Source organism: Adiantum capillus-veneris, chromosome 13 (genome assembly GCF_014529385.1).
Source record: "Adiantum capillus-veneris isolate H3 chromosome 13, ASM1452938v2, whole genome shotgun sequence".
Classification (NCBI taxonomy): Eukaryota; Viridiplantae; Streptophyta; class Polypodiopsida; order Polypodiales; family Pteridaceae; genus Adiantum; species Adiantum capillus-veneris.
The window spans coordinates 1,901,878-1,928,185 of NC_140943.1; the positions used below are offsets into that span (position 1 = coordinate 1,901,878).

General features: G+C 42.6%; 1 protein-coding gene across 4 annotated transcripts in view; it reads left to right on the plus strand.

Annotated features, from left to right (window-relative positions):
• Window positions 1–11,239: 11,239 nt before the first annotated feature.
• LOC147443509 (uncharacterized) overlaps window positions 11,240–26,308 on the plus strand; it is a 191,602-nt gene continuing 176,533 nt past the window's right edge. For 3 of the 4 annotated variants that reach the window (XM_086526320.1, XM_086526319.1, XM_086526322.1), the window contains exons 1-2: window positions 11,240–11,554; window positions 11,790–11,995. In XM_086526320.1, coding sequence (XP_086382446.1) covers window positions 11,255–11,554; window positions 11,790–11,995 — 506 coding nt within the window. In that variant the 5' untranslated portion in view covers window positions 11,240–11,254. The remainder of the gene's footprint in view (window positions 11,555–11,789; window positions 11,996–26,308) is intronic. The other variant, XM_086526321.1, reaches the window with a different exon arrangement.

Genomic DNA, 26,308 nt, shown 5'->3' on the forward strand with positions numbered 1-26,308 from the left:
CTTGATGTCAAGCATCCACCCCGAACTTAGTATTTTGATCTTGCATGTCTTTTGGACCTTTTGACTTGCTTCATATGCGATTCTAGGAAGTCGATACAAAGGGCTACGTTGTGTCTTAAGCATGTAATCCACAACCCTTTGCATGCCCAAGACCTCAATGAAGCGATCCGGACTCAAGAAGTTAGAGCATGTAGGGTGTTTGTGTCTTGACTTGAAGAAAGTTGGTGAGAAAACGCTTTTGGACATTTTCAAACTCTTTCCAAGTAGACTTCCCGATGCTACCACCCCACACCTCCACTCCATAAAGAAGCACCGGATTGCACATGCTCTCAAATGCATAATAAGCCCTCTTTCCGACTTCCAAGCAACGCATTGCGCAATCCTTCCATCTATGATTGGATGGAACCTCAAGGCCAAGGTACTTGAAGCTATCTACCACTTCAAGTTGCTCATTGTTGTATACAATACATGGATTTTCATCATCAAGGGTCTTTACAAGCATAACCTTGGTTTTGGATCCATTCATGATCAACCCGCTATGTAGGCAAAAGCGTTCTAAGACACTCATAAGCTTTTGTGCATCTTCTAACGTATGTGCCGAGAGCATTACATCATCGGGATAAAGCAAAAGCATGATCACCGCATTTCCGATCTTAACCTCTTCTATGCCTTCTTGTTGCATAAAATCAAGAACCATGCATTCCAATTCATCAATGAGTAGCCCAAAGAGTGTTGGGGAAATTGGGCATCCTTGTTTGACACCAATGGTGCTTGCAAAAAATTCTAAAATTCCATCTCCCATCTGTAGTTGACAGATCACTTTTTGGTAGATGCGAAAGACAGCATGCATAAATTCTGTCGGCACTTGAAAGCTTTGCATACGTCTCCAAAGATTTCCTCGCGGTACCATGTCAAAAGCTTTCTTGAAATCCATGAAGCAACAATACAACTTTTTTCCTTTCAATCGAGACGCTTCCATAAGAACTCGAAGAGTGACAAGGTGATCAATAGTGCTATGATGCTTTCAAAAACCTACTTGGCCTAGCGCACATTTGCCATTATTTTCAGTCCATTCACTTATCTTCATCTCCCTGATACATCCAAATAAATTTTCCATCAAAGAACCAACCATTATAGTGCGATAGTTGTTCACATTGTTTACATCTCGTCCTTTGTGCAAAGGTTTGATCCAATTTTCACTCCAATCATGAGGCATGCCATGCTGAAGTGCAAGGTTAAACATATCGCATATCCAATCTTGTGTTTTCTTGCTTGTTCATTTAATCATTTCAGGCTTGACACCTTGAAGGTCCCCTGCCTTGCGAGTAGCAAGTTTCTCAAGCGCGCAACATACATCTTCAATGGTGAAGAAGGGAGGCATAAACGAAAGGGAGCTACAACACTCCATCTTAACAACATTGGATTGCTCATAGAGGTTCTTGCAATGTGTATCCATATCCTCAAGAGTCAAGTCACCAAAACTCTCAACACGTTTGCCTTTTGAATTTTGCCAAAACTTGCCACATGTATGTGCTTTCTCTTGCGCTAAAAGAAGTTGTTTTTTGACTTCCCACCTTCTCCTCTTTTTTTGAACAAGTGCTTTGTATGTGTGTAAACGTTCTAAGTAACCTTCCTTGTTTTTGCTTGCATCCATCCTTAGCAAGTGTTTTCGGGCTTGACTACATTCCATGTCAAACCATTTCTACTTGGTGCTACCCTTCTTAGTTCTTTTGCAAGACATGTGTTTCACCGAAAAGCATTCCTTCGCACAAGAGCAAATTACTTCTTTGAAAACTTTCCTCTTGCATTCTAATGTTGGGCTCTCTTGATGCTCTGTCATGCTTAACATTTGGTCCACCATATCAGCATATATAAGTGCTCGTTTGAAGTCTAGACGTAGGTACAAATGATTCACATCATGATTGGAGGCTACATGCTTGGGTCTTTTACCACACTTGAGGTCAATACATAGCATCCTATGACCCGATTCCAGATTCCACTTACCAAGTGTAAAGCTTTGTATGCATTCTAGAGTGGCTTCCAAAAACAACATATAGTCAATCACGCTATCACCATTGTGCTTTCTACATGTAAAGTCATTGGTGCCTTGCCATAAAGATACACCATTTGCAATGAGCATTCCGGTACTATTGCACATATGTAGAAGTGACTTTCCATAGTGATCAAATTCTTTTGCATCATTAGAACTTCAATTATACATATATGAGTCATCCATTGTTCTTGAGACATGTGGCATGCGACTTGTTGTGTGTTGTGTTGTAACGTATTTGTGCGAGCATTCATGTCTCCAAAGACAATGACTTTACCCTGGTCCTTGTAATGAGAAATGTCTTCCTCTAGTTTAACAAAGGGCTGATCTTTATCCATATTCAAGCGAGCATAAAAGTTGGAGTCATAGTGAGGAATGCAGCAACCAACCACAAACATGACTTGACCATTGGGTGGGCTGATTTTCAGCCATAAGTAGCATTTATACATATCTTCTTTCACAATGGAAACATCTTTCAAACCCTTTTTTATCATACATGCTACGCCTCCTTGGCCTCTACGTTGCTTTGCCTTTTTGGTCCACATCAAAGATGCACATCATATTTGTCAAATCCAAGAAAACGTTGTGCATCATGCTCCCATGTTTGGACAAGAAGTATCACATCGGAGTCATTGGTAAGCTCATCAATGCCAATTCCCGCATTATTCCATGGATAGCCATTACAATTCCAAAAGCTTATTTGCAAGCGTGAGTTGGTCTCATAGATCATGTGTCCCTATTTGTTGGGTGGACTTTCATCCTCCTCAAGTGTTTCTTCTTGAGATGACACCTTGAGAGAGAGAGAGAGAGAGAGAGAGAGAGAGAGAGAGAGAGAGAGAGAGAGAGAGAGAGAGAAGGCTCTCACAGAGCATATGGGAGCAAAGTCCAAAAAGTAAATTTACATATATGCTACCATCAAATGAGAGAGAGATGGGGGAGGGGGGGGGGGGGAGAGAGAGAGAGAGAGAGAGAGAGAGAGAGAGAGAGAGAGAGAGAGAGAGAGAGAGAGAGCATGGACCCACATAGCCAATAAGAGAAAAATATATATAAATATATAAAGTTGATCACATCTCTCATAGAGCCAAAGAGAGATGATCTTAGAGAGAGAGGAGGCTCCCACAAAGCCAATGAAACAAAAGATATATATATGTTTCATATATATGAGAGAGGGAGAAAGAGAGAGAGAGAGAGAGAGATTGTCCTCAAAGGTTACAATATGACCTGTAGGACAAAATCAAACATATCAAATGCTCTATGCTAAATTGATCAGTGCTTCTCAAGATGCTTGAGGATTGTGGAGGTGATTTTGCAATTGAGCATTCATAAAGTATCTGAGATGCTCAAAATGTGAGGGAAGTGAGCAAAGCACGAATGTGGTCAAAGTCAAGCACTCTAGTAGAGTATGAAGCTAACACTACTAAACTTGCAAGGGGCATGCTGGAGCTAAGTTGGTGTTAGCGGGTCACCGCAACGGACGTTTGTAGCATAGCTATCTGGCACTAACATAATGTCAATACTCAGGGGAGTGACTCGGATAGGGCACGAAGACTCTTTAAGGTTAAGCAAACACACTAACTTGCATGGGGCACGGAGAACCTTTGAGGTTCTCAATCTCAAGAAGTGAACTTTAACAAGCAAACCAACACTCAATGATCAGAAAATCTCCCTATGTCCTTTCTCACCGCTCTACACCATTTTGACATTCGAACGGACTTGAAATGCAACAAAACTTTAGGAGGAGGTCAAGGACACCTAGGGCACTATCCTACTAAGTCTAGTTGCAATCCAACAAGGTACCAAAATCACAATCCATCATGAAAAATGTCCTAAAAAGTGCAACAGATGTTGGAATTAAAGTTGCAGAGAAACGCACACAGCTTGGAGAAGACGAAGGAAGCTCAAGGCACACAACTGAGAGAGTATTACTTAGTGTGCAATGGAAAGATAGATAGCCCTAGAGTGATGGGGATATATACAATGCACGGAGGAAAAAATCTCCTAAAGAGGGAAAAAATGCCCCGACGGTCCTAGTGTGTTCACACATCACTACCACATGTATATGGTAACAAATCCCTTCTGGAGTGATGCGGTGAACGAGAGCTGGCACATGAGTAAAGGGAAGTGTCATGCCCTAAGGACATGATCAGTCCACAAGGGGGGTAAGCCCAAAGCTTTACGAAAAGCTTCGAGCTTCTCACGAGACAATGCCTTTGCGAAAAGATCTGCAAGGTTGTCATGTGTTGGCACATAAACCAAGCTGATCTCTCCTGCTCAGAGCCTCTCCCTGACATAGTGGTAATGTACCTCAATGTGCTTTGTCCGAGCATGAAAAACTGGGTTCCTTGCAACTTCCAATGCGCCCTGACTGTCAGTGTAGATAGTGTTGGCAGTGTCTCGTCCAACACCCAAATCAGCCATAAGGCGTCTGAGCCATACACACTCAATCGTAGCTGTGAAGACTGCCTTGTACTCAGCCTCACAACTCGAAGTGGTCACAGTAGGTTGCTTCTTGCTCAACCATGATATACATGAACTACCAAGCATGAAACAAAAACACCTTGGGGACACTCGCGTGTCAAAACAACCAACCCAATCTGAGTCCGAAAAAGCATGTAAGTATGGTGGCAATGATCCCCCCTTGGGATAAAACAAGCCAAGATGTAAAGTGCCACTAAGGTAGCGAAAAATCCTCTTGACAGCCTGCCAATGCTTAGACCATGGGCTATAGCGCAAGCAATATCTCTCGACCGTTTTATACTCGCACAATATTTTAGATTTTCATTTCAATAAGTCACTATGGCTCTGTAAATAATTGTAGTGGGAACTTCCCCTTATGGGTCATGCAAGAACTAATGAGCTTCACTCATTTACAAAAGTGAAGTGGTTGTAAAAGAGGGGCCTCAAATTTTGGCACCTTAAAACTCACAAATAATATATTAAATACCAAACTCCAGAAGAATAGGTGCCATGGAGTCTGGGGCTAAATTTAGGCCTTTCTCTTGCATATTTTCTTCTTTACACTCTTATGCTATGCTTAATTTGATGTGTACTCTCTAATCAAGTCTCTATCTCTTACAATTCTCTTACATACTATTACAATCTTATCTATGTCAATTCCATGTTCTTTGTGTGTGTGTGTGTGTGTGTGCGCGCACGCGCGCCATAGTTTAGGGATGTGTGTGTGCTTGGAAATTGGGAAAAGAGGTGGACAGGTTGATGGTGATGTCTGTGAGCAAGGTTGAATGGTTTTAAGCAACCGGTCTCCCCCTCTTCTCTCAACATTGTGTTGTGGTCAGAGTCTTCGACAAGGGCAAGCACACTCATGATGAGAAGAGAGATTCGGATGATGAAGATTGCTATAGACATGATATGAGAGAAGACATGAAAGACAAAAAGACCATAACAGTGAGGATGAATATAGAAGGGATCATAGTGACAAGGATAGTGATCAAAGGACTCACACAGAGCATGATGATCACAAGGATAGATATAGTGGATATGCTTGCATTGATAATACTGATGAACGCAGAGACCAGAGCAAGAGGGATCGAGATGATAACCACTACATAGAAAGACAAGAAAGAGCAAGTGTTCGGATCCTTCAGCGAGCAAGTCCCACTAGATGCGAGGAGAAGTAATGTTCATGGAGCAACAACAAACTTGAGCAAGAGTACGACAATCAACACACAATGGCAGATGTTATCACTATTACTACTTTTGGACATTTTTTATTTTTTTTCTTAGTTTTACTCTTCAAAACCATTCAAAAGAAGCAATGTAAACAAAAATCCCCTTTATCTACTATTTTGAGACTTTAAGTGAAAAAGCAATGACTTCTATTTTGGGTGCATGCATGCAAGTGATAAAGAGAGAAAGAGAATCCCAAAATCGCACATCGTGTGCACCTCAGTTTCTCAGCAAGAATCGTCTTCTTTACCCTCCACGAGGAAAACAAGGGCTCCGTAAGTATCCTAAGCAAGTGGCCTAGGGTTTTATCCCCTTCTCAAAGCTAATGAATCCATTAGAATCTCCATTAGAGTCAAGCTACTCCCTTTTATGCTAAATTTATCTCTTAATCATGGTATACACTCTCTTGATTATGTAGCTCATACTCTCTTATCTTTCATATATTTATTGTAATCATGCTCCATGAGATGAATAAAAAGGTGGAAGGCAAATAGTCAATCATATTGATTGAGGGGGATGGCTAGATCGATTAAATTTTGGCATGAAGACTCTTAAGAAGATCGCTTTATGAAGGCTCTCTCTTTGCTTAAGATGCAATAATAACAAACTTCCTCATCTCAATAGTTTCAATCACAACTACAAGAAACTTACTACAAAGAAAACGATGCAAGCGATTGAAGAAAGGCAACAAAGGAAATTCATGCATTGCTACCACTCTCAAGGGACAACCACAATGTGTTGAAAATCAATCAAATTGCCCACAATCATCAACAAAACAAGAAGACACTCTCTCAATTGCTTATATCTACCATTTTGGATTATTCAAAAACTTTGCATATTCAATAGAGGCCTTCTTGGATTTTTTCTAGCTGATCCTTTAACATACAAATATATAATCTTAGTTGTTTTCTTATGTTCTTTTTTCTTTTCACAATTTAAATCTTGCATATATTTTGGATTTATATCTTTTTTTTTTCCATTTTGCTTAACCAACTATGACCACCCAAGACTCTCTTGTTATGGATCAAAAGATTGATGTTCTTTTTGAAGAGCTTGAAAAAGAACGCACTGCATGTAATCTCCTTCATAAAAATCTTGAGAAGATACAAAGCAGAGTTCCCACAAGCGCAATCTGCATGAAGATAACAAGGAAGACAAGCGGTTTATCAAAGTGACTAAGCATACTTTGGATGCTCAAGCTAAGACAAAACAAAACAATATCTCTATAAAGTTATGTACATTTAGTATGATGAAAAAAAGGATGTATGTATGATTCTCTCTTAGTTATCACCCTTGAATGATTACTTTCAAGGAGAAAACTTTAACCGAAAAATAGAATGTGCTTCTCTTTGGTGGAATGTGACTCGTAAATGATACAAACGACCACGAACTTGGAAGAAAATTCAAAGAATGGTAATGAAGTACTCTATCCCTTCTCAATACAAAGAGAAAGCTAGGCATGCATGGGATACTCTTCAATCTAAAACACGGGGAACTGTCACATAGTACTTATACATACAGATTTTGACAAATTCTACATGCTTTTCAGAATGTAGAAAAAAATTGCCACTCTACTTTCAAATGCAAATGCATTGCTAGCTTGAAGTATACTTTGTGTGATGAGGTCAATAAATGCCATCCACATACATTGGAGAGAGCTATTTCTTGAACTCATAATACTAAAGCTGCGAAAAGTAAAGATCTAACTCTAAAAGGAGAACCAATTAGAAAGATTTTGTGATGGAAATTGATAATTATCTATTTATTGCAGTTGACAGATGTCAAAAACATAAATGATTAATGATCTAAGCAAAAGGATACCACATTTATGTACATTTTATTATTCAAGTGCTATTTATGAGCTATGATCATTATTATGTCCAACGGGGTAGTCTGCATTCAATTTTTAGCATTCAAGAAATCTATAAATAAAAATACGTGCAAGAGAAAAATGCTCGCTCTTGCAGGGGGGGGAGATTGCACCCAGTGCCTATGTCTATTCTTCTCTCCTCTCTCATTGTTCCAGTGTAGCACTCCACTCTAGGAGGTGCATCTACACATGCTATCCCTTTTTCTCTCGCTCTCTGTCTCTATCTATGTGTGTATAGCTCGACTATGTGCTTGTGCAACTTCCCAGGTGTGTAGATTGATCATTTTTTTTTGTCTATAGCATGCTATTTCTTTATTTTTCAAGGCCTTTTACGCTCTCATTTGTAACAGTGGTATTAGAGCTTAGCTTATGCTCTTGGGAGATGTGGCTGCCGAGATGGAGATTTGACATGGAAGTCAGACAGAGCAGAAGCATAATCAATGAGGAAGCACTTTTGCCCATCAAGGCTCAAAGCTATGCTTCAATTGACACTTTTTGACGACTTTGGCATCATCATAATCAAAGCTAAGCTTTCTTATTTTGCTAATCTCACTGTCATGATGCTTTCAAAATGCATGTTGTTGTTTTTTTTTCAAAATCTAGTTCGTTTAATGAAATTGAAACCACCTCGATTGGTAGGAACTTGACTTCACTAAAAGGCTACTTTGATTAAGAACTTAGTTATGGTAGATTAGAGAGTATGCAATTAACCATCAAGGGATAGGTGACCTATCATGCATGAAGTAGAAGAAGCATACTAGGTATGAAAGAGAAGAATTTAATTAAAAAATGTGACCCAATGCTTGTTCCAAAGCCTCCTTCATAATAAGGATAATATGCAAGTGTAGAGAGTGTATTAGGGAGATAGTATTTCAACATCTACATCTCATATGAGAACAAGGAGAAAGAGAATTGGAAATAATAATAATGATAATAAAAAATCTTTACCTCTTTCATCATAAAATTTAGGAGAGTTTGTAGTGGAAACTAAGAAAAAGAGAGGAGTTCTTGACGTTGTGGGAACCAACCCAGAGACTTGAAAGATCTGTTCTTGATGAGGCTAGATCTGCATAACTAATCCCTATGAGAGAATTGAAACCCCAGATTGTGACCTAGTTGCTATTCAAGAAGATGTCTTCATCAACTCCCTGCATTCCACTCTACAAAATCATCATCATCAACTCAATTAGCAAAATAAATAGATAGCACATAATTAACCATTACACCAGCTATCCCAATTGCAACTAACCACTACAACAGGAGGGTGCCCAGTCTCGCAACACACAAGCTTTCAAGATGTGGATAAATCACTTAATCTAGCATTGATAATCTATCAAGGCAATGCCCACATTGCTCAACATGACATCATTTTAGCAAACATGTCGATGGAAGCAGTGCTTGGACTTCCTCACAACAATGAGCATCCATGAGTAGGTCCCTGGATTTTAAGAGGAGAAGTTGCTTTTGATAGTATTGTATTCTATTATTAGTAGCAATGTTGGGTTTTTGTGGGTTTTTTTCACATACCACGTGGAAAAATGGGGTGTCAGTATGGTAAAAAAATACTATTAGAGAATCATGGTAAAGATTTTGTAAAGCATCATGACCAATGTAAATTTTCAATTATATTTGCCATGCATCGTTAAGCCTCTCATGCCATGTGGAAGTAGAAAGGAGAGCCAAATACTAGCGTGAGGTTTTGGCTTTCCACCAAGGGGTTTGAGACCTAGGTAGTTGCAAATCCTATTGCCTTAATCTTGGAGCAATGGTGGAAGTTGGAAGTTGTGAATATATGAACATAGTATATGCCCAATATTATTACGCAAATGGGCACCATATTTAAAATGTTTGCACGTTGTAAAGAAAGACTGAATTTATTTTGAGCAATTTTCATTTGGCCAATGCTAGTCATACCTTTGTTGTTGATTGTTGTATTACAGATTCCAAAGGATAATGCAGTCGAACCTTTGAAAAAGAAACACCAATGCACATTTTCCATTCTTAAGGAATTTTCTTCATATCTTTGCCTTTGTTCCAATGTAAGGTTGTACAAGCTTGTTTCATGAAGCAATAAAAAATTTGCAATGAGAGAGGGTGTTTTGAAAGGACAAGCAATGAAACTTTATCCACAATCCGACACGTTCTATTTACTACGAAAGTACCAACATGATTTTCGTGCCATACAAGGAGAGTAAATGCTTTTCTTACCAATCCGAAGGAGGCGAATAATGTAAGAGACCATGAATGATGATAGTTTGAACAATCGGAAATTCAAGGGAGGCAATCATTCAGCGCAATGCCATGAAGCCATCTTAGAATCAACATTGTGCTTTGCTGAACCAGTGAGCCAATAGACAACAATTCATCTATATGTATTCTATAACGGCAGTGAGAGTGCCCTTTACACGTATCGAGAGCTGTGAGCTGAAGGTTACAGTCCAAAAAGTCTTCTCCGCACGATAAAGAGGGAGAGAGAGAGAGGCTGCCGAAGGTGGCCGGTCGTACTAGTAATCTCAAACGCTAACTTCAAAAGTAACTACTAACAATACGAAATACAAGAATTTGTGTGCCGTCGCCCTGTTATATGTGGTCATCTACTAATATAATATGACGGAAGGGGGAGCCCTTTACACGTGTCGCAATCTGCGACCTGAAGGCTAAAGTCCAAAACTAAAAAAATCCCCTTTGCACGCGATAAAGAGGGGGAGAGGGGGAGAGAGAGAGGGCCTTAGCTAAATCTAACACGGGCATGGGAGATGGGATCAAAGGCTCCCATCACTTTTGGGCCTCGACATAAGGCGCACGTCGTAGATCTTGCCGCATAAGTAAACTCGGGTATTTTTGTAAACTCGGGTACCCAACTTTACAAAAATACTTTTTCTCGCCCCGATACTTTTGCACGTCAAAAAACCATGGAAACGTATACATTCCACAGGTGATGTGCACGGGCGAGATGGATAGGCCACATGGCCCTCAAACCCCAGGTTGTGGGTTCAATCCCATTGGGTGGGGGGGAAGGGGCGAAGTAAACTCGGGTACTCGAGTTTACATTGTACACGAGTTTACATTGCCCAAGATCTATGGTCCTCAATCATCCAAGTGTAGATTCCATCTCCTCCCATGCCCGTGTGAGTTATAGGCGAGGGAGAGAGGCCGCCTTCGCCGGCCATACTAGTTTGAATTAAGGGAAAATTACCAAAATACCCCTCTAATTTGAGGAAATTCCCAAAATACCCTTGTATCTACTTTGGTTGGATTGTTTCAAGATTTTCTAATCGTCATTCGTTTTTGATAATTGAGATCCATTTTTGGGTGCTCAACATGTAATTTGTCACCAGTTACCATTGCAAAAAAGGCAATTATGTCTAAAACTAATGAAGCAATTCATCTCCAAAGCCTACATAACCAACTCAAAGTGTAGTTTTAGCATCTTGTACGATAGACAATCACTCTTCTTGTGAAGACCTAAAAAAAAATTATTTTTGGAGAAATTTACTATCACAACTAGGGGTATTTTGGGAATTTTGGAAAAATTGAAGGGCATTTTGGGAATTTATGACAAAATATTGGGGGTATTGTGGGGAATTTTTGAATTTGAGGGGAATTTCCTCAAATTAGAGGGGTATTTTGGTAATTTCCATTGGGCAATGGAGTCTTCATTGCTGGCGGAGTGGTGCTGCGGCTCCAGCATTTTCAAGTGCTCCCCTATCAGCTCGTCCGCCCACACCAAGAGAAGCTTAACTGCCTTACCACAAGCGAATGCAGAGGACCATCATCACCGTTGTACCACAACTACAACAACAACGAAAGCAGCTACGTTGCTCCCCCCCAAAAGCCATACCACCCTTCATGACCAAACCTTTCCTTTAAAGAGCCAGCAATGGGTTCATTTTATAGGCATCGGGGGTTATGGCCTGTCGGCTCTTGCATTTTATGCTCTACAAAAGGTTTTGTGTTCCCTTCAGCCTCACCCATTGACTATACTCTTTTTACACACAGCAACAGGTCATGATTGTGGGTTATAACAAATAGAGAAAGTCTTACTTGCTGGTTCAAACATTGGGGGAAGTCTGACTTCAGATCAGAGATTTTTCTCTGCATAAAGTACATAATGGTTTGGAGAGAGGGATACCAAGCTACCTCACTTCATAAATCCTCAGAGTGGCTCCTCCATGTTTGCAGGGTTGGCATGTCACAGGCTCTGACATTTCTTGGAGCAAGAAGTTGGAAGGCTTACAGAGTGCAGGAGCAACCGTATACGTTGGCCACCGCATATCACAGCTGTGGGGGCAAGATGGAAAACAACTACCTGATCATGTCGTTTTATCATCTGCTATTCCTTGCAATAATGTGGAGCTTAGCATGGCTCTTGAATTGGGCCTGAAAATGTATGTGACAAAGCTCTATTTAGGCAAAACATTAATCAATTGTATTCAGTAGCTGTTCAAGTTGTCAACATTTTTGTTTTCCTTTTTATTCACTATCTTCTCATGTGGCAACATGAGAAGACATGCAATAAAAGCACCTTCAAGCATCATATATCTAGCGTGTCACAATTAGCAGGGAAAAAAAGTCTTTTACTTAGTCTTTTTAGAGAATTGCATCGAAAAATTGCATGTACAGAGTTTTAGAGAGCAACATCTTTGGTCATTGCATAGGAAGAAGCATAGTTACATCTCCTTAGAGATATCCATCTATCTACAAGTCCATTGGATCGTCATTGATCTGCACACATAATTTGTCAAACTGGTAGTTGGAAATGAAGAGGGCAGCTACAGTGCAATGACTACTCTCTCTGAATATGGGTAGCCGTTGACAGTCTCTTTCCGAATCAGCTTGCAACCAATGGACATCCTTGTCGAAGGCCAGCCATTGGATGGGTTGGAGGGTGGCCTTCGTTCTCTACCTGCTAGCCCCTACACATGCGAGAGAAAAGGCAAGAGAGGGCCGTTGCCACGGAGAGAGAGAGAGAGAGAGAGAGAGAGAGAGAGAGAGAGAGCGAGAGAGAGGTTGAGAGAGGTTTTTAATGTCTATGTGAGGCCGAAGTCGGCCTATGAGAAAAATCAAGTATACATGTGTGTATGTCCTCTGTCTATCGGAAAAGACAAAATAGTTCAGACTGATACAAAATAAAAGAGAGAGGACGTCTGGTGGGTGATGAGATCTATGGGGATGGGTGGAGTTCTAGTACTAGGGATATGTGCATGTCTATATGCTGAGGGTAGTACAAGTTACAACCATGCAAATGCATCAATCTAGCTAGCTCCATCGTGTGCTAATTGGGGGGTGTAAAATGTATTACATAGGAGGGTCGGGAGCAAGGGCTGCCCTGATGAATGTCTTTGGTTGAGCCATCATCTGGGCTCGTCTCTCCTCCACAGCTTGATGTGCTCATGTCGGGATCTCCTTGATTTGTCTGTGGTGGAGTCGTGGGGCTTGGCCTCTGGTGGTCCGCGGGCGTTGTCGGGCCCGTTTGGCCTCAGCGTGCTGAAGGGTCACCCCCCTTGGTGGGTCTGGGAGCTGAATGGGTGCAGCTCTCTGAAAGAAATCTGTAAGCTGTGACTCTCTATCCCCCCCCCCCCCCCCCCCCCCCCACACCCCCCGTCCATAGTCACACGAAATGGCATTTCCGGGGCGCGAAACGGAAATGGAGTTTCTCTGTCATTTCGGCCTGCAATTTTTTTTAAAGGTTCAATTTGGGGCATTAAGGTTCTATGTTTACCGTTTCTGTCTTTGAGCATTAAGTTTGAAACTTTTAAATTAGGACTTGTCATTTTTCAATTCTGAATACACATATGACTTGTTTTATGAAATACATCGTTTACAAATTGACAAACAAAGTCCCGTTTCTTAACCATTTTTTTCTCGGGCGACACGTTTCTGTCGTTCCCCCCCTCCCCGGGTCTCTGTAGGTGGCTGTAGAAGTGTGTCCCTGTGCCTCTGCATCTCGAGCAAGTGCACCCCAGCTGTCTTTGATCTCGAGGGTGCATGATATCTCGGAAGGTAGGCTACCCTCTAAATAGGGGCTCGTATCGGCCTATGATATCCGCATAAGCTCTACATCTGCAGACAAAACGCTCCTCACTCTCCACTTTCTCTATGCATACTCCTCACTCTCTACCCTCCATGTGAATGTCATGAGCTCGCCCCACCTCGATCTCTAGTCTGTGTGATGACACTCCATATAGCGTGGTCGCTGTATGAATGTGTCTTCAAGTATGGTAAGAAAGTGGTCTCTATAGTGTGACATCTTCCGTTGGAGGGGAGATGTAATCCAAGTCTGTATGATATAGAGCTGCCAGAGATCCTCTTGGATCATTATGTTTCTCTCACTACGTGAAAGATGTGTTAAAGTTTAGGCATCTCAAGTGAACCGCCCAATGTGATTCCATTATTTAGTTTGGCTTTTAGGTATTTATTTTACTTATTTGTCAAAGTCTTGGGTAGGGCAATTTACTGGGATTGCTATATAAGAAACCCCTTGCCTCCATTGTAAACACGTTCAGTTATTCATTGCCAAGGTTGATTGGTTCAAGAGACTCTCTCTCTCTCTCTCTCTCTCTCTCTCTCTCTCTCTCTCTCTTGTCGCGTGCTCACTCCCCTTGGTTTCTCCGCTTCCGCATCGTTGACTTTGACATGGTATCTATAACAAACTGTTGACGTGTCAAAGCCTAAAGAATGGAGCCAACTTACAGATGTGGCCGAGGGGCCTAAACTGTCACAAAGTGATGATGTGACTGTCCGAGAGCAACCCTAATCTTAATTTCTGTCAAAAACCCTAAATGTTGAAACCCTAATTTTGGAAACTCTAACCCTAAAACTTGCAAACTCTAATTTTGAAAACCTTAACCCTAAAATCAGAAACCCTAATTCTGCTCGAAACCCTAATTCTGGAAACCCTAACCCTAAAACTTGCAAACCCTAATTTTGAAAACCCTAATCCTAAAACCTGCAAACCCTAATTCTGATGTCAAAAACCCTAAAATTGCAAAAACCCTAACCCTAACTCTAAGGGCAGATTTTGTTAGGATTTGGAATCGTGCTAGCTATGGTGGATGAAAGAGAAACATGGTGTAAGTGTGTGTAAGCAAGTTTATCACTCAAGTGAATTAGGTTCCAAGATAGATTAGCTTGGACTCATAAACACAATCTTGAGTATTGACTTAGCTTAGCACAAGCTCACCATAGACAAGCATGTAGTGCAAAATAAGTTGTTATTTATTGATTCAAGAAATGAGCTTTAAGTAGCTCTACAGCCTTGCTCCACAGTATGTGGGATAAATCCTCTCTCCTCTCCTTGACTCACACCTTAGGACAAAGCTCACACTTTACAATCCTCCCCTTGAGGTTTGGACTAAGACAAGATACTGAAGATGCATGAACCACACAGGCTAACAAAATCCACACAGGATGGTGATATCCACACAGGAAAATAAAGTCCACAAAGGATGGTGATATCCACACAGGATGGTAAAATCCACACAAGAACAATCCACAAAGGATGGTGATGTCCACACAGGATGATAAGCTAGTATCCACACAGGAAAAAGTCCTTCCCTACAAGTAGAGAGTCTGCATCTTCAAAATGGGTCTTCCCAAACGCTACCTTCGTCTTCGTCTTTTTTGTCTTCTACTATGTGAGCTGATCCTCTGTCAGGTCTCTTGCCTTCGTTGCTTCTGTTGTTACTTCTACTGCTGCTGCTTTCTCCACTGCTACTGCCTTCACTTGAGTAGCACCGAGAAGGAGGGTGTCCCTTCCTACCACATTTGTTGCAAGGTTTGTTTTTGTAGCAATCTTTCGCTACGTGTCCCATTCTTCCACATTCATAACACTTTCGTACGTTTGTCGATGTTGATGGCGAATATCTTCCCCTTGAAGATGTTGCGATGAAAACTCCTCCTGATGGGGTAAGTGAACCTCTTTGCTTTCTTTCTTCTGCTTGGATTGAGTTGATGACATCTTGGAATGGTGGTGCCGGTTCTTTTTCTTCAAGAATTGTGACTAAGTGGTCATAAGAAGGTGGAAGTGCACTTAAAAGTATAGCCACTTTGTCATCTTCTGGGACTTCAACTTGGATGTAAGTGAGCTGCGTGACAATGCTCTTAAGCCTGTTCACTAGGCTAGCAATGTCCTCCCCTTGAAGCATAGTAACTTTGTAAAGCTGTCTTTTAAGACTAACTTTGCTTCTTTTGGCTCGAGCTCCAAAATTACTTTCTAGGACATGCCGGGCTTCATGTGCATGTTTACATTCATCTATGAAATGCACATAGTTATCATGCAAAGAAGTGATGATAATTCCCAATGCTTGTTCGTCTTTGGCCAAATTTTGTGCACTTGCTATGAGTGTAGATGCCCTAGTGTGCACTCCATCGGGTTCGGCTTGTTGCTCTAAGGCAGTGCTAATGACAGACCACAAACATTTTTTCATAAGGTAGCCTCTTAACTTCGCTTGCCAAGTGTGAAATCCCTCCCCATTGAATTTCTCTATTCCCTTGTCCCCCATCTGTTCCAATAGAGGGGTCTTAGCTTAGGAGACTCTCCTAGCCAGTGTCTGCCTCTTTACACGGTGCACGATTGATGATAGAAAAATTTAATTTGTAAAATTGTGCTTGGTTGCAATAATTTTAAGGGTTCATTGTAAAAGAGAGAGAGAGAGAGAGAGAGAGAGAGAGAGAGAGAGAGAGAGAGAGAGAGATCCCCCCCTTTTTGTGAAGCTCCTCTTCACCGTCGCGTCGGTGAAGCCCCTCTTCACAAAAGTCACCTTTGGTCGGGTTTCTTTGATGCCTTTGACGCTTTGAAAGCTTTAGGGTTTATTTGCTTTGGAAAAGCTCTTGAAGCTTGGCAGTGTCTTTGCTACAACTTGTAGAGAGCAAGACCTTGACCTTGGAGGCTTTGGACTTCTTGGAGGTTTGCTTTGGAATCCCCGTTGGCTTCGGAGGTTCGAGATAACAATTGGAGCTCTTGAGGCCGGGCCTCTTGAGGTGCTCGGAGTTTTGAGGCAGCAGGTTGTGGGAGCGGGGGCTTAAGAAAGCTTTGCCTTGGAGTTTTGAGGCCGGATGCAGTGGGACCTGGTTCTTAGGAGTGGGCTTGGTTTAAGGCAGCCCGTGGGAAGGGAGCCCCCGTAGGGGCGGACCCGAAATCCCTTTGAAAAAAAGTTGAGCGTTCACTGAGGTTCGTTGGCCGGTCGGAGGCGCAGGCGCTCGCGCAGTCGATCGCCTAGTTGATTGTCGCTGGATGGGCGCACGTAGAAGTCGGCAGCCGGTCGCGGGCCAGACTCCAGTGGCGGACCCGCCCCGTGCATCCAATGGAGTCGAGTGCCTCTTTTGAGGTCCGCCCAAGGGGCGCCGGATTTGAGTGTGGCCGCCCTTTAAAGAAGGTCAAAAGGCCCAAAAATAGGGTGTTCCCACCACGTGCAAGGCTCCCAAGGAGGGTAATGATGTGGGAAAAAGTTGATGAGCTTTGAATGCTCTCTTAGGCACACACACACACACAGTGCCACTGTGGCTTTGTTCTGCAGAAAATTCCAGAGATTGAGCAAAACTCAATTGGGACATTAATCGTTGAGTTTTAACTCAAATTTGGCATTCTTCGGCTCAATTGAAAGCTCTCGAGAAGGGCTTGTAGCACACACAAGTAAGGAAAGGGAATGGAAGCTAGAAAAGGATATTTTGCTTGGGAAAGAATCACATTATTTGAGCGGAACACCGTGTAATAAGTGGCCTAATTGATGATGCAAGAAGCTCTAATCACATCCGTTCTTTCTTTTTTCATCAATGGTGGTAGTGGCACTTCAATAGTACGTATCCATCACTAACGGAGCTCAAAAGAATAGAATGTAATTAGTGTTGAGCATGATAAGCAATAGAAGAGAAAACTTAATGGGTCTAGCTAGTGATAATTAAGGAATGCTAATCATACAAACACGCAAATGCATAATAGCAAACCTAGCTAGCATAACCTAAAGCTCTGATACCAAATGTTAGGATTTGGGATCGTGCTAGCTATGGTGGATGAAAGAGAAACATGGTGCAAGTGTGTGAGTGTGTGTAAGCAAGCTTATCACTCAAGTGAATTAGGTTCCAAGATAGATTAGCTTGGACTCATAAACACAATCTTGAGTATTGACTTAGCTTAGCACAAGCTCACCATAGACAAGCATGTAGTGCAAAATGAGTTGTTATTTATTGATTCAAGAAATGAGCTTTAAGTAGCTCTACAGCCTTGCTCCACAGTATGTGGGATAAATCCACTCTCCTCTCCTTGACTCACACCTTAGGACAAAGCTCACACTTTACAGATTTTCGCTTTTTGCGCTAGCTGATGATGTGGCAGGCCGTACGGATTTTCGTGATTTACGCTGGCAGTTTTTGGCTTTGCTTTTGGACCAGAAGCTTTTTACTCTTAAAGGCTTTTCACTGTAATTGCTTTTTAGGCCAAGGGCCTTTAAATATGAGGTTAGGGCTCATTCTCTGGCATGCTTCCTAGAGAAGGTGCAGAGTCTGGAGTACCGGCTTGTACTGTCTTGATGCAATATAAAGAAATACCGAAAGGGCCGCCAAGGTTTGGGGCCAATACTCTTTGGGGTGGAATTCTGCCACTCCGTGTCGTGTGTGCTCTCTCTCTATCAATTCAGTTGTTATTGAAGTGCTAAAAGTCTGTTCAGTTTGTTCTTTTCTATTGGCACGTGGTGCCCGTTGGCACGTGGTACCTGTCTTGTGACAGTGGTATCAGAGAATCAGGCGTGTGCTTTTCTGAAAGCATACCGGTCCTACAAAAGAGCAGACAGATTTTATTTGAGGTATCTTCGGGCTCCGACCCCGGACTAAGTAGCCACTCCCACCCTTACTTCATTGCGCATCAGGCGTCCGTCTTCACCGCAGTGTCTTACAAGGCATAAGCCAATTAAGATTACTTACAAGAGAAGGATCCAGATTTGTTTCAAGTCACTCTTTTTTTTTCCAGAAGCAGTGCCATGCAGATGTTGATGTTTACAGCTACCAAGGAGCATACTCCAAGTTCTTGGCAACCTCTCAAGAAAATTTTTGCCCGAAGTTATATGGTTTTTGACATCTGCCTTCGGAGTGCAACTTCTGGCAGAGTGGGGTATCCTGAAATGCTTGCCATGGAAACCCTAGCAGATTATAACTTGAAATTTCTCGACATCTCTCATTAGATGTCTCTTCACGAACAGATGACCTTGGAGGTGCGGTGTGATTGCTATCTCTAGGGACTATCATCGCTGCCAAAGAAACACTGTTTGTCCAAGAGCTGATGGACCATGCTGTGCTCGGCTACAACCTCATGGAAGGAACCTAACCCTAATTTTTGGTGCAGGTTTCAAGATGGAAAGTCAGTCGACTTTTCGAGCTCGGCTAATGTCGAGATTGCTTTTTAAGTTTGAGTTCTGTTTGATCTTGTTTGGTGATCCTGTTTGAGATTTGTTTGAAATGGATGGTATCTGTTTTGAACTTGTTTTGGTGCCGATTTGAATTGTTTGACTCTGGTTTGATATTGGTTTCAATGATTGGTGATTTTACTCACGGGTGGAGAAGTGAGAAATACTGTTTTGGTATTGTTTGAACCTCGAAACGACGCAGGCCGATGCCTGGGGAGCGTTTCGTTGTATGTTTAAAAACCTTAATACGACGCAGGCCGATGCCTGGGGAGCGTTTCATTGTATGCTAGAAAACCTCCGAACGACGCAGGCCGATGCCTGGGGAGCGTTTGGTTGTATGCTTGAACCTCCAAGCGACGCAGATTGCGGTCTGGGGAGCGTTTGGTTGTACAGTCCTCTGAGCTCATGGCCCGGACCTTTTTAGGTCATTTGCGGGGGGAGTGACGAGGTAGTCGTTGAGTAGCTTCATACCGCAGACCATTTGTCTCGGGGGAGTGCTCAGCGGCACTGTTTGTTGTGTCTTGTAACATGTATATGTAAGCATTTGTGTTGCATTGTGATGTGCCAATTACTGAATATTGCTAATTGGATGAGATTGCCTGGGTATGTAATTTTAGTACATCAAGACACCCATGGAAGATCAGTGTGGTCTGGGTGTGATGGCTAATTTTACTACGCCGGAATATCAAGAGTTCCGATGTGGACGAAAGGAGAAGTTAACTTCTCGATCAAAACAGCCAAAAGGAGAAGCAAACTCCTTGATCAAAAGAGCAGAAAGGAGAAGCTAACTCCTTAATAAAAAGAGCAAATTGATTGTCCCTCGGAATGATCCTCGGAATTTTTGAGCTAACTTGAGTTGTTTTGCAGATATTGTAAGGTGCAGCGGAATGAATGTTGTATTTTCTCAAGATTAGTGGTCTTTATTGCTCAAGGTTCCTTTTGGTTCTTTAGGGAAAGAGAGAGCTTTCTGTCTTGTAGAGTGCTGTGGTCACGAACAAAGTGAGTGGATTGTGTGTGCAAGTGAATGAGACTGAGAGAAGGAGAGAGAAGAGATACGACACCCGAGAGGTTGTAAAACCCTCCTCCGAAGGCCCCACTCTCGTTGGCAAGAGTGGTCTATTCTTTGATTGCACAAAGGTGTACAATGCGTATGCAATGGACTATGCAACTTGGTCTATGCCGATGACGACGACGGTGACGACGGCGACGGTGACGACGACGACGACGATGGCTGAAATCTGAGATCTTCTAATCGCTGAATTTCGGGACTGTTTCGGTGGCTGAAATGATTGTTTTGGCTGCGTTTTTATGGCTGAAAAATGAAGTTTCTTAGGGCTGAAAACTGATGGTCTTTACGGGCTGAATCTGCTACACTTTAGGTGAATAATGCCGGTCTTAATTTGCTGCTGAAATCCAAAAACGCCAGGGGCTGAAATTGGTCCTTCTGTCGCCGGGGTTCTGCAAATGCAAAAACGCTAGGCCTGATCTGTTGTGTCGTGATGACGCCGGGGCTGATCTGCTGTGCACAAATCGCCAAGGCTGATCTGATGCAAAAACGCTAGGTCTTCTGTGGAGAAAACGCCAGAATAGTCGTGGGGGTTGGTCTTGCTGAGAAGTTGCCTGTTGAGCAAGGTGCTCTTGCTGCCTCTTCTGCCAGAAAGTGTGAACATTGGTTTGCTTATATATTAACTTAGCAAAATTGCCCTACCTACTTTTGTTGGAAAGTCACTTAAAAATAATAAGTGAAAATATCAATAAATAGGAAAATAGGCTAAATGCACTGGAAAATTCCCCTAACTGATGCTAATGGATTCTGATGGGAATTCCGATGATCATGCTGTGTGCAACCGGAGGATATGCATCTATGCTAAGTGACTGGGCATGCACGGTCTACGAATAGACTCACAAAAGTGCCAGATCACTGCTAATCTAACTTGATCGGACTGACTGAACCCTGTTGTGGTGTAGCTTGTCCACGGACACATAGGGTTGGGATGTGTCACGTGACAAATATGCTGTAATCGTGGACGATTACTCTCTTTCAAGAAGGGGAGATGTAACAAACTGCTGACGTGTCAAAGCGTAAAGAATGGAGCCAACTTATAGATGTGGCCGAGGGGCCTAAACTGTCACAAAGTGATGACGTGACTGTCCAAGAGCAAAAATCCTAACGCTAATTTTTGCCAGAAACCCTAACTGTTGAAACCCTAATTCTGGAATCCCTAACCCTAAAACTTGCAAACCCTAATTTTGAAAACCCTAACCCTAAAATCAGAAACCCTAATTCTACCTAAAACCCTAATATTGCTGAAACCCTAATTTTGGAAACCCTAACCCTAAAACCTGCAAACCCGAAATCTGGAAACCCTAACCCTAAAACCTGCAAACCCTAATTCTGCTGTTAGAAACCCTAAAACTTCAGAAACCCTAGCCCTAACCCTAAGGACAGATTTTCGCTTTTTGCGTTGGCCGATGATGTGGCAGGCTGTATGGATTTCCGTGATTTACGTTGGTAGTTTTTCGCTTTGCTTTTGGACCAGAAGCTTTTGAGTTTTAAAAGCTTTTCACTGTAATTGCTTTTTAGGCCAAGGGCCTTTAAATATGAGGTTAGGGCTCATTCTCTGGCATGCTTCCTGGAGAAGGTGCAGAGTCTGGAGTATCGGCTTGTACTGTCTTGATGCAATATAAAGAAATACTGAAAGGGGCGCCAAGGTTTGGGGCCAATACTCTTTGGGGTTGAATTCCGCCACTCCGTGTTGCGTGTGCTCTCTCTTTTTCAGGTCAGTTGTTATTGAAGGGCTAAAAGTCTGTTCAGTCTGTTCTTTTCTATTGGCACATGGTGCCCGTCTTGTGACGGTATCAGAGCTGTGTCGCAGTTGAAGCCCTTGGCGTGGAGGAGCAGCCCCGTGAAGAGAGGAACCCCTTGTGTCGTCATCGACGTCCACCATCTTCCACTTTGTTGCCTGCGTTTTAAAATGCTGCAGTGCAGCATCGACCGGATCCGTCCCCTCCTACGAGCATTTTGAAATGCTGGCGAGCCAGCCTGTTGCCATCGTCGACTCCTCTTTCCCAGCGTTTTGAAACGTTGCCAGGCAGCAAGTGCCAGGTGCAGCAACCCCCCTACAGTGAACGTTTTGAAACGCTGCCCCGCAGTGTCTTGGCGACCCCTCCTTCTCACCTGCGTTTTGAGAATGCCCAGTCGGGCATCCCTTGGATAGCAGTGACCTCGCTCCCCTTTGTGTCCTCGTTTTGAAACGCAGTCTGCCGACAGAGGAGTGGGAGAGCGCTTGTGAATTCCCACTGGGCAATGGTGGTGGCCGGCTTGAGAAGTGTCCATTCGAGGAGCAGCCTTGGCTTGGGAGCAGGAATCAAGAGAGGGCTTGAAAGATTGGGTTTGGGCATTGGAGGAGTTTATTGATCTGCTTGGTTTGTGCGGCCAGTTTGGAAGTGCGAGAAGGTACCAGATTACCAATTCTTTGCAACTTCATCATGGCCTTCCTTTGCTAGAGCACGCCCAACAACAACGACCAAAAGCAACCAAAAGCTATGGATAGCGAATTGTCAACCATCCATTTAGCGGCCTGTACACCGGCACAATTCTCAAGGAACCCGACAATTTGTTTGGCTCGAGTTTATGAAGTCAAAAGCAAATGGAGTAGTTCGCTAGAGGACAGTGGCAAAGGTCAATTGGACAAGGATGGCAGTACCGGTACTCAATTAGCTGCCTTGGTATCCGAGAGGTTATAACAGACTTGGACACTCCAAGTCAAGATTCTACCACGACACGAAAGAAATTCATTTCAAAACAGTTCACAGTTAACAATTGATTCAACACGGCCCGACGGAGCTCCGTGCCTAGAGATATTAGCCCTAGAGACTGGCGCCGCTTTCGGTATTTCTTTTTGTATTAATCTGCAACTCAAAGTACAAGAGAGTGGGAGGCTTTCACTCTTAGACTCTGCGTCCAGATGCTCTGAGAAGTGGGAAGCCTATCTACTTATTTATTCATTACAAGGGATGCCAAAAGCAGAGCCCCTAAAAGCTGAAAACTCAAAAGCCTTTTAAATCCAGCCGTAAAAAGCTGCCAGCAATTCCGTCTGCAATTCTGCCACGTCAGCAAGGCTGTACGGATTCCGTGAACTGTGCCGCAAAACACGGGCTTGTCCTTACACTGCACTGCCACATGTCACTGTAGTCAGCAATTCAGCGGGCAATGTGTATGTGTGTACTTGGCAGTCACGTCACCAATTTGTGACAGAGGTACGACCATATCACGAATGTGATTCAACGCTTTGTTTAGCTCGAGAGTTTGAAGCCAAAAGCAAAAGCAGGAACTCACAAATAGACAAGGATAAAGGTAAGCTCGACAGAGATTACGGTAATAAAGATTTGGCAGAGGAGATCGGCATTGCACTCGTGGCGGTGACCCCCCTCTTGAAAGCACTGTAATCGCCCTCGATTACGCCTGCAAAACAAACAGAAGCCATAAACTGTCTTAGCAGACACTGACTGTTAGTACCGACGCACTAGGAACACACATCTACACATGTACCAATCGACAGTCATATCACACGACATCACAGGACATCACATGACAAATCAGATTCAACATTCATTCGGATCTCAGACCATGATTTTATCGGCAAGGCAATTAGCAATCGCATCTAGATCCACTTAGGACCTTATAGATGCCCGATTGACTAATCCCTATTGCAACCATGTCTATCGAGATCATTCAAACCAAAATGCTGTAGTCATTTTGTCTATCAGTTTCTGCACTTAAACAAGTCAACAAGTCAAGAACAAATCAGTATCATATTATCGGGAATTCCAGTTCATAAAGTCATACAACAGAATACTGTCAGCTCACAGTATCCCTAAAACTCAAAGAGATATCAGTGACTTTAGTATCAAAAATCGAGGCAATCTGATGACAAAGGAGCGGAGCAACTCCCCTCTTGTGCATACCCATTGCACCAGATTCCGCCCAAGCTGAGTTCGGGGTTCCATTTAGAGTAGACTATGCTAATCCAAATGCTTCAAGGTAAAGATTCACAATCTGAGGAGTATCTTCTAGTTCCTCCCCCTTCATCCACTTCGCATCTAATGCAAGATAGTTCTTGAATTCAACCAAGAACCGCCTTATCACTTTACCCTTAATCTTTCTGTCTTTATGTGCCAATATCTGTTCGGGAACAAGGATCTCCTTGTTTTCTTCCACTTCGGGTTGCTCATCAGGCTCCCCATCTTCGGGCACATCGCCTTTAAAAGGCTTCAAGAGACTCACATGAAAAGCATTGTGTATTCTCCAAGTGTCAGGCAGCTTCAATCTAAAGGAAACATCATTTATCTTTTCGGAGATCTGGAAAGGTCCATAGTATCGCATACTAAGCTTTGGAAAAAGCCTCTCGTTTCCCTTTTTCTTTCTTAGGTGTGCCTTCTCAAAACGGAAGAGTAGCCAATTGTTCTCCTCCAATTTCAAATCGCGACGATGGCGATCTGCTGCCTTTTTCTGTCTTTCTTGAGATTTCTGCAAAGCCTCGCAAACCTTGGCAAAAGCAGTGTCCAAGTTGCGCATGTACTCATCGGCTTAAAAAATCTTATCTTTCGTGCTTGGGAAGGGTGGAAACTTCGTAGCACCTTCAATAATCTCAAATGGCACCTTCCCCTTCGAACAGTGTATTGTGTTATTGTATTCAAATTCCACCAAAGGTAAATACTTTTCCCATTGAGTCTTTTGATCCAAGATGTAAGACTTCAATAAATCTACTACCACTGAATTGGCAATCTTTGATTGCCCGTCAGTCTGCGGGTGGAAAGATGACAAGAACTGCAACCGCGTGCCAATGTTCTCCCAAATTGTCTTCGAAAACAAACGTGTGAATCTGGGGTCCGTGTCGGAGACAATCGTCTTGGGCATGCCATGTAATTTGAAGATTTGGGCCACAAACGGTCTTGCTAAGTGATCCGGCTTGACCTGTTTTCTTCACCGGAATGAAATGAGCTTGCTTGCTAAATTTGTCAATAACAGTCCAGATACCATCGTGACCACTCTGTGTTCTCGGGAGATCAAAAATGAAATCCATTGCAATATTTTCCTAGGGGCGGGTGGGTATGGGCAAAGACTGTAACAATCCCTGTGCTTTATGCATGCCAAACTTGACCTTTTGGTATATCAAGCAACTCCGCTCCTCCACATCCTTCTTGAGTCTCGGCCAAAAGAAGTATCTCTCTACCCCTCTCAAGGCGGTAGCAATGCCACGGTGACCCGTAAAAGGTGGACAGTGGCATTCGGTCATAACCTTTTCTCTCAACGGCTGAGTAATGCACAACATGGTTTTCCTCATCAAGTAGCCATCCTGAATGGAATATCCGGCTACTATCTCCCCATTCGTATCCGAGTGAAAATATCTGCAAAATCTCTATCAGTGGCATACTGATCGACCATATCCTCGAAGCTCCTATGATGAATCGCGGAAATAGCCAGAACCAACGGCTTTTGGGACAAAGCATCTGCCACCAAATTCTTCTGTCCTTGCACATGGACAATCTGGAAGTGAAACTGTGTTGTAAGGTGCAGCGGAAGTGAATGTTTGAAGTTTGCTCAAGATGAGTGCTCCGAACTGTGTCAAGGTTCCTTTTACTTACGGAAGGGAGAGCCTTCCGTTTCCTTTAGTGAGAGAGTGCAATGGACACAAACAAAGTGGATGAACGTTGTGAATGAAGGAATTCACAAATGAATTCTTTGCTGAAGAAGTGAAATATCTTGGTCATATCATTTCTAAAGATGGAATCAAGGTTCAAGCTATTTCACAATGGCATGAACCTAAGAACCTAGAAGAGTTGCATATCTTCGTAGGAATGTCTGGATTTCATTAAGGATTATGCCAAGATAACAGTCCCCATGACTGACCAATATAAAGGAAAGGGAAAAAAATTTGAGTCGGGGGAAAATCAAAAGAGAAGTATGCAAAAATTAAAGGAAGCAATAGCTACAACTCCAGTTTTTTATATAGTGGATCTCAATATACCCTTTGTGGTCGAGATAGATGCTAGTAATTTTGTAGGCGCAGTTCTAACCCAAGAGGGTCAACCAATAGCTTTTGAAAGTAAATAGTTAGTCCATGCACAACAAAATTACTCAGTATATAAGAGGGAGTGTTGTATGCTATTGTCCATGCATTGAGGAAATGGAAGCGCTATTTATATGTTGCTAAGGTTATGATAGTGTTTGATTAGGAAAGCATTAAATGGCTTTCCAATCAAACAGAGTTGAAAGGTCGTAAGGCCATATGGGCTCAACTC